Source organism: Andrographis paniculata, unplaced genomic scaffold (assembly GCF_009805555.1).
Source record: "Andrographis paniculata isolate CXL003 unplaced genomic scaffold, ASM980555v1 Contig5END, whole genome shotgun sequence".
Lineage (NCBI taxonomy): Eukaryota > Viridiplantae > Streptophyta > Magnoliopsida > Lamiales > Acanthaceae > Andrographis > Andrographis paniculata.
Window position 1 is genome coordinate 692686 of NW_026137595.1, and position 12380 is coordinate 705065.

The window sequence follows — 12380 nt, forward strand, 5'->3', positions numbered from 1 at the left end:
ACAATGAAGAGTTCAAATATGTGTTTGTTTGGGAGATCAAATTTTAAATATACTATTTATCTTATTTTTTCTCCCCAAAATATTAAATTAAACACTTATTTTTAATTTTTTATATTATATTAAAAATTAATTTTATATTCAAAAAATCACATAAACGTCTCATACAAAAATTTAAAATTTTTACTATTCAAATACAAACTCAAAATGTCAAACCCCGAGAACACACCCGTTTACAGACAAAAGAAACAAACTCGTAGTTTCAGTTAAAAAAAAAAATAACAAAAATAAATAAATAAAATATGCAAACTGAAATAATAATAATAATAAAATAATAATGTTGGAATCATTGAGAGGAATGTCTTATTGTGTTCTCCCAACCGCCACATGTGACCTGACCTGACCTGACCGGGCAGCCAGTAAACGAATAAATGCATGGCTGAGATCTAATTAGAATTGAATTTCCAATAATGCCCATAATTAGTAGTCAGGAAGTAAAGTTAAATGCCATAAACAATCACAAATCATTGGGAAAAGAAATCAAAATTGGACACAAATTGCAATTTTCAAAAGGAATGAAGTTTGGATTGGCTGACATCATTTGTCCTCTTCAGTTTTCATTCACCCTACGTGACAAATTCGCCATTTCTAGTGAATTAATTATACATGGATGGGATGGGATGGGATCTCTACCTACCCTGTGTTATTCGATTGAATGTTCAAATTCATATAAAAAATGAAATTTAATAATCCTAAAAAGGAAAATTGGAAATATTGAAATAATCTTGCTTTAGATCTCATGCATATTTGCTATTTACTTATTAATTTTATGTCTAGTGACAGCTAATTTTAAAATTTTAATTTAAAATCGAGCCGGCTGTTTATGTGTTCGTATTATCGATATATACACATAAATAGAAATTATTAATTATTTTCTCCTCAGTTATACTGAGCGTGACTGCAGGGGACAGCCATGGCGGACATTCGGAGCAGTGAGGGGGAGGAGAAGTGCGAGGGAGGATTGATGAGAGCTCCGCTCTTAGCGGGAGAGAGGATAGGGGCGAACGGCGATGAAGAGCTTGCGGTGAAGAAGAGCAGTAAGGAGGAGAGATGCATGGTGTATCTCAGTACTTTTATCGCAGTTTGTGGTTCTTACGCCTTTGGATCCTGCGTATGTGATTGTGATCAATGGTTACTAATTCATGCCTTTATTATGCTTTAGTTGTTTTTTTAGGCATCGATTTTGCTTGAATTGTGTGTTTACAGGCAGGATATTCGTCGCCTACGCAGGCTGCTATCGTAAGAGATGTGAACTTATCCTTAGCGGAGGTTTGTTGAGCATTACTGAGAACTGTATAATATATGTGAAGTAGTCAATTGATTTGTTTGTTGCATTATTCTCTTCCTCAAGTACTCTGCCTTTCGATTTGCTCTGAAACTCAAAATAATTAAACAAATGGAAGCTTGAAGTTCACTCGTACCAAACCTCACTACATGATTAGATTTAGAGCCACTCCACGTCCGTTGGTTCATTGTACTGATTAATTCAGCTCATCTGCTTGAAATTCAATTGTAAGCCTGTGTTTTGAACTCCTCTGCCATGTGCTGTCTTTTCAGTACTCGTTGTTTGGCTCCATACTGACTTTTGGAGCTATGATTGGTGCAATCACAAGTGGTAAAATTGCAGATAACACGGGTCGCAAAGGGGTATGTTCGTTGGGATTATAAGAAAATATATATATATATATATGTATCTAAATGCTGAAATGCTTGTAGTTAACAGTATTGAATGGTGAAATTCAATCAGGCAATGATAGTGTCGAGTGGATTCTGCACAGCTGGTTGGTTATCCATTTACTTTGCCCAGGTATAAGCACAGTCAAAATAATTAGTTATGCTGGATACCTAAATCGATAACTTGATTCAACTAGTCTCTTAATCCTGCAGGGTGCATTGCTTCTGGACATTGGAAGATTAGCAACAGGATATGGAATGGGAGTCTTTTCTTATGTGGTAAATTAGATTCCCTTCAGACAGTTGCACTCTAGGATTCTTATATAATTTTAGCACTAGAAATGCAGAGTTACATTTACTTCCCTTTTGTTGGTAGGTTCCAGTATTCATAGCTGAAATTGCTCCAAAAGATTTACGAGGATCTTTGACAACCATAAACCAGGTAAGTACTAGGAAAATATACCTTTCGATGCAGTAGAGATGCTCATTCAGCAATTGGAAAACAAAGCTTATTGCCCTGCATCTATTCTGCAGCTTATGATTTGTGCTGCCGTATCGGTATCCTTCGTAATAGGGACACTGCTAAGTTGGAGGGCTTTGGCACTAATTGGTGAGTTATGAAATGTTATCTACTTTATATTGTAGTTAGTAATTTTGAGTAATGTTTACTATAATTAAGATTCATTTGTCCACAATGCAGGCATTGTCCCTTGTGCTGTTCTACTGTTAGGTATGTTAATCATTCCAGAGTCCCCCAGATGGCTGGTAAGCATCTGAATCTCCATACTGAGCAAGTGTTGATAAAATGATTATTTACAAATAAGTGTCATAAATAAGAAAAATTGCATAGGCAAAACAAGGAAAACAGAAGGAGTTTGAAGCTTCCTTGAGGAGGCTAAGAGGTAAAGACGCTGACATATCGGCAGAGGCAGATGAAATTCAAGTAAGTTTATGCTGAGACTCCTAAACATCATCATCTGTTGCATCAGAAAAAAGCATAATACAAATGCTATGCATTCATTGAACAGGATTATATAGAAACTCTGGAAAGGCTACCGAAAGCCAAACTTTTTGATTTGATTCAAAGGCAATATATACGATCTGTCACGGTATGAATTGATCTTTCCTCAGTAATGAAAAATGAAGATAAACAATGATACCTAAGTAGAATGGTGCAGATAGGAGTTGGGCTGATGGTCTGTCAACAATTTGGAGGAATAAATGGCATCTGTTTCTACACCAGCAGCATCTTTGAATCTGCAGGTAAGTTTCGACAGCACTTACCTAACACTGTAAATGGCGCATAAATTGAAAACTCAGCATTAGGATAGAAATTAGAAACTGGGCTAACAACGCAAAAACATGTTAGAATTTGGTTTCATACTAATATACTTCTTTGTCAATCACAGGTTTCCCAGCTGATATTGGAACTATTACATACGCGATTCTTCAGGTATAATAAAATCGTTTCTAAAGGCGACTGAGCTGTGATTTTAACCAAGTATATAAACTTCCTCCCCAGGTCATAATCACCGCAGTCGGCGCTTATTTCATTGACAGGGCAGGAAGAAAACCTCTTTTAGTGGTCAGTTCCATGTTGGCTACTCAATCAGAGAAGTTAAACATCGTATGATTATTCACATTGTAACTGAAAAATGCCTCTTTCACCAGATTTCTGGAACAGGACTAGTCCTAGGTTGTCTGCTGGCGGGCAGCTCATTCTATCTGAAGGTACATCACACATCTTCTCAAACTTTTTTTCACTGAATACAAAATGTGTTTTGAGGTAATGCAACTCCCTGTGCAGGAGCATGAGATAGCACTCGGTGCAGTTCCGGGGCTTGCTGTAGCTGGCATATTGGTGAGCACATATATCAAGTTACAATGCGTTCTTAAATAATAAAACATGTTTAACAAATTAATATTGCACATATTACTACCCTTTCATCGAAGAACTTCCCGGCATTCTTGAAACCAGGTTTACATAGGAGCTTTCTCTGTTGGGATGGGTGCAGTTCCATGGGTAGTGATGTCTGAGGTACAAAAAACCAAAAACTCCAAAATTAAATATTTTTCACACTATTATAGAACACCAAGAAACTAAGAACAACCATCTCTGCAGATATTTCCAATAAACATCAAAGGAATTGCCGGAAGCCTTGCGACATTAGTGAACTGGTTCGGCGCTTGGGCTTGTTCTTTCACCTTCAATTTTCTCATGAGCTGGAGCTCCTACGGTGAGCCATTAACAAACATTGTTATCTGGAAGCGTCGAAATAAATATGAAGGGTGCAATTGTGGTTTTGCAGGGACTTTCCTTCTATACGCAGCAGTGAATGCCATTGCCATTGTGTTTGTGATCAAGGTAGTGCCTGAAACCAAAGGAAGGAGTCTGGAACAGATACAGGCATCAATAAACGTTCATGGCAGAAATTAAGGCACTTTTCTTGGTAGACATTTTCTTTTCATCATATTTGTTTCAAATTCATGGCAATGATTCTGAATGAATAAGTTGAACATTTATTCACGTTTCTATTTGTTGTTCCATCGCTTCCCTAAAGAACAAGATGATTTTCATTCTTATTACAGACTAAATTATGTTCTTCTAGAAGCGTAATTTTCTTTGTTTTATATTCTTAGATGTAAAATAGTTTAGGGAAATATGGATAATAGGTAAGGGTATTCTTGTCATTTGGGCATTTGCTAAACATAGTGTTGACGACGAAACGGCGTCGTATTAGTGGAGATTCCAGCGGCAAAATCCTTCTCACCTTAGAAACACTATCTATCGACTACAACCATGAGCGCTCTTACCTCGACGACTCTCTACAACGCAAGATTTCCCGGTACGTTCCTTCTACGCCCCAGAAATTATGGAATTAGAGTTCGATTTCCTCTGCAAGGTACTAGAGCACAAGCCAGTTCAACGGAGCCGGACATACAGACACAGCAGTCTGAAGAAGATGTTCGACAATCCGATAAAGATCAAGAAGTTGAAGAGACAAGCAGGAATTCGAGTGGGCTGACGACATCGGCGCCTGTCCTCGATAAAGATCTCAAAAAGGCAAGAATTTACCTTGTTTTAATCTGTTTCTGCGTTTCTTGGTTGCATTATCTTTATGATTTCAGTGAAATGTTTTACGTTCGATAGCATTTACTTCATGTTGGTTGAATTTGGGGTTCTAATTGCTCGGATAGAATGTCATGCCTAAATTCATCTACACCTGGCATTTCCTTATATTAATGAATTAAATGGAGAATTATGTTGATACAAAAGCATAATTAGATGCGTTGCTCTGTAAATTCCTATGGAGCTGGAACCTTGAGAATTCACGACCAAATAAAGCCTGATCTGTGTTCGCTTAATTTAACTGTTTGTTTGGTTTTGAACTTGGGTTTGTGTTTTTTATTTGATTTTTTATTTAAATGATATTTTTATATGATCTTTGATGAGATGAAATAGTGTAGGCAACCGGTGATTTTGGTTTGAAAATGAAATCAATGAGTTAGTTGACTCTTATTGTGCATTACGCCCACATCTTAGCTGCAATTCAGAAAGCTGGGAATGTGCACTGTATTTGCTATCATACCTTGAATTTTCTTGGTATAGAGATTGAGTACATGGCTTTATTGGTTCGCTTCGACAGGTGGTCCAAAAGACAGCTGCGACCTTTGCGCCAAGAGCTTCGACTGCAACCAAAAACCCTGCTGTACCTGGCACGGTTTTATACACCGTATTTGAGGTTCAAGGATATGTCTCTCTGTTACTTGGTGGAGCTCTCTCTTTCAATCTTTTATTTCCTTCAAATGAACCGGACTTATGGAGGCTAATGGGCATGTGGTCCATATGGATGTTCAGTAAGCAATACTTCATCCATACAAAATCTTTGCCGAAAAATTTTGCTTCTAATATGGATTTACTTTATAGAATCTCTAGTTTATGTTTGGCGAAAGGAAACACATTGTTTGGAGATTTGATCATCAAAGCATATATAGCTCAAATATATATATATGCACGTAAAACATGTTTTTTTGGTTTGAAATTGGGTTTTTTATTTGAGTTTTGATTTAAATAGTATTTTGATGTAATGTTTTGTGATAGGAGATAGTGTATTTTTATCGGAACCGTGTGGGCAAGATATTGTTGGTTTAGGTTTGAAACCCAAACCAACCACACCTGTTTGTGATGGTGTCAATCTTAGGTGTTTGTTATTTATTCTTCTTTTCATTATACCTTTTTATGATTATACGCTTTGTTGTTATCAGCTATACCTTCCCTCCGTGCACGGGACTGCTCCAAGAACGAGAAAGAAGCGCTGAATTACCTCTTCCTTCTGATTCCATTGATTAACATCATCATCCCATTTTTCTGGAAATCATTTGCTGTAGTATGGTCTGCCGACACCATAGCCTTTTTTGGAATGTACACCTGGAAGGTATTCACATCACAAGCAATTTACACAGCACAATAACTACATACCATTTACTTTATATTTCCATTTTTGTCGTGGCACAGCTTGGATGGCTTTCACAGAAAGAATAGGTAAAATATCTCGTAAAAGAATACATACCTCAAGTTCAGGCCGGCATCTCAATACACCCGCATATACACTTCCTGCAAGAACAATTAATCCAAGCCAATGTTGGGTCCATTCCGGGAGACTGCAAAGGCTGTTGTTCTTGAGGAAGATGGTAAATTATAACTTTCAGTAGCACTTAGTGCTGTGCTGTGATGCAGATATTTGTCGAAACATTGGTCGGATACGGTTGTTTTGCTCACAAATATTGATTTGATCTATAAGTAGAGAAGCCAAAGAGAGGCTGAATCACACATGCAGTTTCTTTATTGATTCCTATATGTCCTGAAATGATAAAGAAGTGTCATTCGAAATCCGATTGCTAGGACAAAAAGGGATCAAGGCTGCAGTATCTGCTCCAGGTCTCTCTTCTTTCTTTGGATAAATGCTGCGGACTTTTCATTTATATTGGAGCTCTCTCTCGGAGATGGAAATCTTGGCTTCAGCTCATTGCCTCCATTTATGTGTCTGAACTCGACCGTGATATCTGAGCCGGCATTAGGCCGACCAATGGGTATGAAAGAAGTCTTCCCGTTCCTCGGCAGCGGCGGCGGCGGGCCGTCTTCTATGTAAACTTCAGGTGACGGGAGAGGGGAGGAGGGATTGAACATTCCGAATAGAAAATTGGTAAGCCTTTGGCAGATGGGTGGAGATTGAGAATGGAAAGCATGTTCCATTTCCTATACTGGGGTGGGGTGTTCGATTCCAGCAACATTATAGTATATATAATGCATGTCTGAGAGAAGTCTCTCTCTCTCTCTATAGATGATTCTTCTATTCAATAAGAATGGAGGATAGAAATATAAAAGTATTTCCTCAGAGTGGATATTGTTTTCGTCCTCAAAAAGAAGGAAGGAAAGCATCTGGGAAAGATGGAAGAATCAAAATCCACAGAAGAACTATTACTATATTTTTCTATATTTGAGTTCCAGCTTTTCGTGAATCATGCTTCCGTCTCGTCTCCAAACTGTAGTTTGGGCTTGGGCCTTGGCCCAATTGCAATATGGATTGGAAGCCCAAAGTCTGAGTTGAGTGAGGTGCCTACTTATCAAATTTATTGAATTTACTCTCTTTATAGTTACTATATATATATATAAATATGGCTTTTAACATAGTATAAGATAGTACAGTAACACTACGATACTTTATAATCAGAACAACAGAAACTTCTCCCTGGTTAAAAAAAAAAGTACACACACCGCAGAGCAGACAGGCCTTTCCTTGACATGAAATCTCTAACTACTCTTAGAGGCTCGAAACACAATTAACAACAAACCTAAGTATATAATAATAATATATATCTATATATATAAAAGCACAAACTCATTCTCAACATCTCAGCTTTAAATTAAACGATAAAATGCTTTCCGGGAGCACAAAGAAAATGTATTGATAAAACTTACCCAAACATCAATGGCGGCTGCTGCTGCTGTTGTTGTTGTTGTTAACACCAGGGGAAGAAGAAGGTAGAGAAAGAAGCCTTCCTCTCTGTGCCCGCGGCGGGAGATGTTTTACATGTTTACGAGATCCGACGGCCCACGGCAGGAAAACTCCGGTGCCGCCGCCACGGGGAATTATACGTTTAGGATTATTTACAGGGACAGGCCGGACAGGAGCTAGCATCACCATAGGTGCCCGGAGGAAGCCCCATTTCGGGATCAAGTTAATCGGGTCGTAGCTGTTTGGCGCCACTGCGGTCATTGAGACCGCAGTGGGTTGCCATAAAGCCATTGCTTTGGACGTAGGCACCGTTGCGTCGAGTGGAGCGGTTTCCGACTCGGCTCGCACTCGGAAGAACGAAACGCTTACTCGCTTGTTGGTCGACGAACACATGGCGTGCCTTGCCGTGTCGGAGCTGTTTCCCCTCATAACTAAAAGAGACCTGAGATGGGATGCATGTGTTTCAGTTAAATTGTTAGTCAAAACATAATATCAAAATACTATTTAAAAAAAAACAAAATTTAAGTCCGGCACAGAAATTAAAAAAATAATATTTTATTAAAAGAGTGATAAAAGTAAAAAAGTAGTATGAGGTATTTTTGAAATTTTTGTTAGAAATTAAAAAAATGAATGAGATATAATGTAATAAATGCATTGATAAATAAATGTTGAATTAAGGATAATAGTTAAACGATTGATTTGTTGACTTGCCAAAATTAGTAATAGGGTAACTTTAGCAAATAGATTAAAAAGAAAATGAGAGTAAATTTGATGGACGAATAGAGTAAATATTTGTTGCATGGAATCGAGAAAAAGTTTGGGGTGCGATGGTTACCCTTCTTTTAGAGAAAGGACGAGAGGGCCGCGATAATTTCCTTCGCCGTCACTCACTAGTGTTCGTCCGAAAGCCATGGAGGATTCGGAGAGGAGGAGGGTAGAGATAGGCTGCTCCAAGTGAGGCGGCTTCATAAAAGGCTGAGAATATTCGCCCTACAAAACACAGGGGATAAAGTTCATCGAAGAATCTGATAGAATTAGCGAGGAGTTTGTTGAGAATAAGTTTTGTGTACCTCGTCGAAGAAGTTGATGATGCAGCTGTTCGGCTTCCTGTTCTCCGGGATTATACGCCACTGAATCAAGTGGTCGATTACGCTTTGGAGAAGAGCCGGAATAGGTTCGATGTCCTCTGTGAAAAGATTTATGAACACATGATTTAGAAATCAGCTAGCATACTTGGCAAATGAGAGATATGAATCAGACTTACTTGTATGGAATGTAATCGTCTCGTCTTTCTTGATTTGCCCGAAAATGGGAACTCCAAGCTGAACCAGCTCTCTCTTGTTCCCTTTCGTCTGCTGGTTGTATAAGATGAACGTGTCTCCTGAAAATCGGTTATTCGGCGCTAAATTAGAGTGAATATTGAAGAATGAAGTTGCAGAATAGATGACAGGCAATAAGCAAAATGCAGACATGCGACGTGTAAACTCTCGAAGTGTAAGAAACGGAAGAGATGAAAAAATAGCAAATGCTTCGAACCTGCTCGGACAAACCTACAGAGGATGTCAAAACTCCCGGGCCAAAAGGAAACAACTAGTTTTTTTTGTTTGTTTGTTTGTTTTTTTAACTATAAAAGCATCATGAATCACATGATCCACCTGAGAGTTCACCGTTCTGACCGGAAACACGAAGCTCATTCACAAAGTCGATCAATTTGGAGAGCTCAAGATCAGTGAATGTTTCCTCATACAACTTTAGACCTCTCACAACATTCATCTGCCAATATATATATATATATATGCACAGTTGCTATCAGTAATTGTAATCGAAACTACATTTTCGTAAGAATCCAAAAGAGCTTACCATATGTCCTTTCACGGGCTCCTTCGCTATATAACCTTTGGTCATCTTGATCTGATCGCACCGCGCCCCACACTCTCCATGATTGGAACATATCCTCGGTTGCTCCGGTGATAAAGGCTGAGCTTCTTGTGATACTACATTACAAATCACTAAAAAATAACAGAAAGAATAATTCAAGCTAATGCTGAAAATAAAAAAGAATCAAGGAACAAATCAAGAATTTTGAAGAGCCTCGTTAACATTCAAATTGATTAATTGTAGAGATTGAATCAAATAGATTTCCAATGTCCATATAGGCGGTGGATGTTTCTATACACCGCTAGTAAGTTCAAGCAATTCGAAAAATCGTAAAGAGTTCATTTAATCAAATACGAGACATTTCACAGGAGCCTTCTTAGTTGTGCAAGATTTGAGTAATACTATAATAGAATCATCAGAAAACTAATCCTACAATACATGCAATTGAATGCAAATGTGGTTTCACTTAAGGATGATGATGAATAGTTATTAATCTAACCCTCGGATTCTGTACCTAACATAGCATTCAAAGTTGGCTTCTTTCATCTGTCGTTTTCATCCCCAAAATAGACTCCTGACTCATTCATATGTTCATTCAAGAAGGCCATTGTACAATAAAGGATAAGGGTGTAATGAATGTACTTCCTGAACCAGGTTCCACTGCCATGCCCAGACAGCAAATGAAAGCACTGCCTGCCTGCCAGGCAACTTTCAAATAGCACTACCATAGTATTTCATTTAGGAAAACATATTTCAATAATAACTGAAAGAAATCCAGACCCAAACCAGTGACAAACAAAATAGAGTTGACTCTATATTGTTTTTTGAGGCTTCTTTGTGGGGACAAAGAAGACAACCCCCAACATAGGGAAGTGTGCATCCCATTATTAAAGCTAGCCACTAACTAACTATAGAGCTATTGTCCAAAATCAACAGTAGAAACCACACGCTGCCTGCCTAAGTCAAAGGAAAATGTAACTATTACAAAGACATCATGGATTCAGATGTAACGTCTAATTTCCAACTTTGATGAACTCATGCTCCCCCCATACCTTAACAACTTTTTTTTATTTTCTCCTTTCCACTTGAACATAGAATAATAATAATTATAAGGAGAAAAAGAAATCAAGTGTATTTTAAAACAGGGTGATGTATCTGTTCTTGAAATTTGCTTTTAGTTCACTTTTCTTATCTACAAGAAAACTTTTGGCAAGTAATAATATATTTAGAGCTCACAAATGCAAACCATACTTTCAACTGTCTGGATGGGAAAAAGTAAGCCTTAACTAGAGAAATTCATATGCAGATTTTTTCAGGTAAGGAAAGTAATTGAAAAGGAAATGTTGTTAACAGTCAATTTCACAATCAAAGCACGTAGAAGAAACGAGAACTTTTATTTTATAGGCAAAACTAGAATGCACTTTCTCATTAAAATTCAAGTTTGAATTTCTCAATTCTGATCTGTGATTGGATGAGTATGAACGATATTAATTTTGCAGTTTGCAGATAATGGCTACAAAACACGGAATAGTTAATGCTTCTGAATTTACCGCAATTGAAAATTTCTAAGAATCATAAATGAAAAGCTGCATTTACTGTAGAAAAGAAGCAGGAGTAACAAATCATCGAAAATTTGTTAATTCGAACAGCTACCTGCATCAGTGATTTCAGAGGTAAGGTCTTCATCAACCGCCTCGGCGCCGCCATTTTTTATATCCTCCGTCGAATTTTCCACAATTTTTTCTTTCTGTTTCTCTCTGCCACAGCTCGCCTCGGTGCAAGCACCGGTTGGCCCCACCGCCTCCTCTTCCTCGTCAATCTTCTTCTGCGCGTCCACGTCATTCCAAGCTCGCTTCTCCTCGGAGACTTTCTTCAGCTCAGCCGTGACATCACCGATCGAGTAGAATTTCTGCAGCTGGAGGATCGGAATCCAGTTCATTCTCCGACGATGAATCGCCGCGAACGCCGATTCGTACGTTCCCGTCGCGCCGCCCTCCAATTCCGCCAGGTGACTGCATAAGGCATCGATGATCGCGTTCGCCGCCGCGAACTCGCCGCGGAACCAGGCGATGATTGCGTCCTTGGCGAATGCGTCCGTCGCCGGCATCACCGACATCGGAGGCTGTCGCACCAATCCAGGCATCGCCATTGGCTTGACCGCCGCTCGATCGCCGCCCTGCGCTGCCACTCCCGCCGCCGGTGGCATTCCGAACACACTCCGAAATCTCGATCCTACTCCTCTTCCTCTTCTTCTTCACCAATTTCTTACGTTCTGCAATTGCAGCGTCGGTGTCATATGATTCGTCAATATAACTTTCCAGAAACTTTATTCGGAAGGATTTTGGCAGAGCGGAAAAAAGGCTCGATAAAAAAGGTGCTGGTGATGAAAGCGAGGGTTTGGAGCGTCTGGGGTTTACCCGTTTATCCCTATTTATACCCGTCGTTTGAACAAGTCCCACTCGGGATTCTCCATATTGTCAGGGGCTATTTCGTCACTTCACACGGCGTTTGATAATAAAAATTTGAAATTACGGGTAAAATATCCCAACTTGATGTCATTAACTTTGCTAACTAATAATCCTTTTTTTTTTAAATTGTCACACCAACGGCCTTATTGACAATTTTGCCACTATCTCATATGAAAATCAATAAAAAAATATATCGGTAAAATATACTTCCTACCCACTTTTTTGTCCACTATTTTCATTTTCGTTTGTTTCATATTATTTGTCTTGTCTTTTTTTTTAAAATATA

General features: G+C 38.6%; 3 protein-coding genes across 4 annotated transcripts; 2 read left to right on the forward strand and 1 right to left on the reverse strand.

Annotated features, from left to right (window-relative positions):
• The first annotated feature begins 716 nt into the window (after positions 1–716).
• Positions 717–4342, forward strand: LOC127258775 (sugar transporter ERD6-like 7). The gene is made up of 18 exons (XM_051285769.1): positions 717–1168; positions 1264–1326; positions 1615–1704; positions 1805–1864; positions 1945–2010; positions 2108–2173; positions 2266–2341; positions 2432–2496; positions 2582–2674; positions 2760–2840; positions 2910–2994; positions 3141–3184; positions 3254–3316; positions 3403–3462; positions 3539–3592; positions 3710–3769; positions 3854–3968; positions 4041–4342. The coding sequence occupies exons 1-18, from the start codon at positions 971–973 to the stop codon at positions 4166–4168; spliced, it is 1467 nt and encodes a 488-aa protein (XP_051141726.1). The 5' UTR covers positions 717–970; the 3' UTR covers positions 4169–4342.
• A 36-nt stretch (positions 4343–4378) lies between these two features.
• On the forward strand, positions 4379–6560 carry LOC127258777 (protein RESISTANCE TO PHYTOPHTHORA 1, chloroplastic). The gene is made up of 4 exons (XM_051285770.1): positions 4379–4795; positions 5379–5589; positions 5998–6167; positions 6248–6560. The coding sequence occupies exons 1-4, from the start codon at positions 4532–4534 to the stop codon at positions 6272–6274; spliced, it is 672 nt and encodes a 223-aa protein (XP_051141727.1). The 5' UTR covers positions 4379–4531; the 3' UTR covers positions 6275–6560.
• On the reverse strand, positions 6404–12026 carry LOC127258774 (RNA demethylase ALKBH10B-like). Of its 2 annotated transcripts, none has more exons than XM_051285768.1 (7): positions 11280–12026; positions 9609–9742; positions 9404–9521; positions 9013–9129; positions 8819–8934; positions 8584–8738; positions 6404–8190 (listed from the first exon to the last, which is right to left on the reverse strand). In XM_051285768.1, exons 1-7 carry the CDS (start codon positions 11830–11832, stop codon positions 7719–7721), a joined length of 1665 nt encoding a protein of 554 aa, XP_051141725.1. In that variant the 5' UTR covers positions 11833–12026; the 3' UTR covers positions 6404–7718. The 2 variants fall into 2 exon arrangements, with proteins under 2 accessions (XP_051141725.1, XP_051141724.1); XM_051285767.1 differs by having other exon boundaries at positions 9609–9757.
• Positions 12027–12380: the final 354 nt, after the last annotated feature.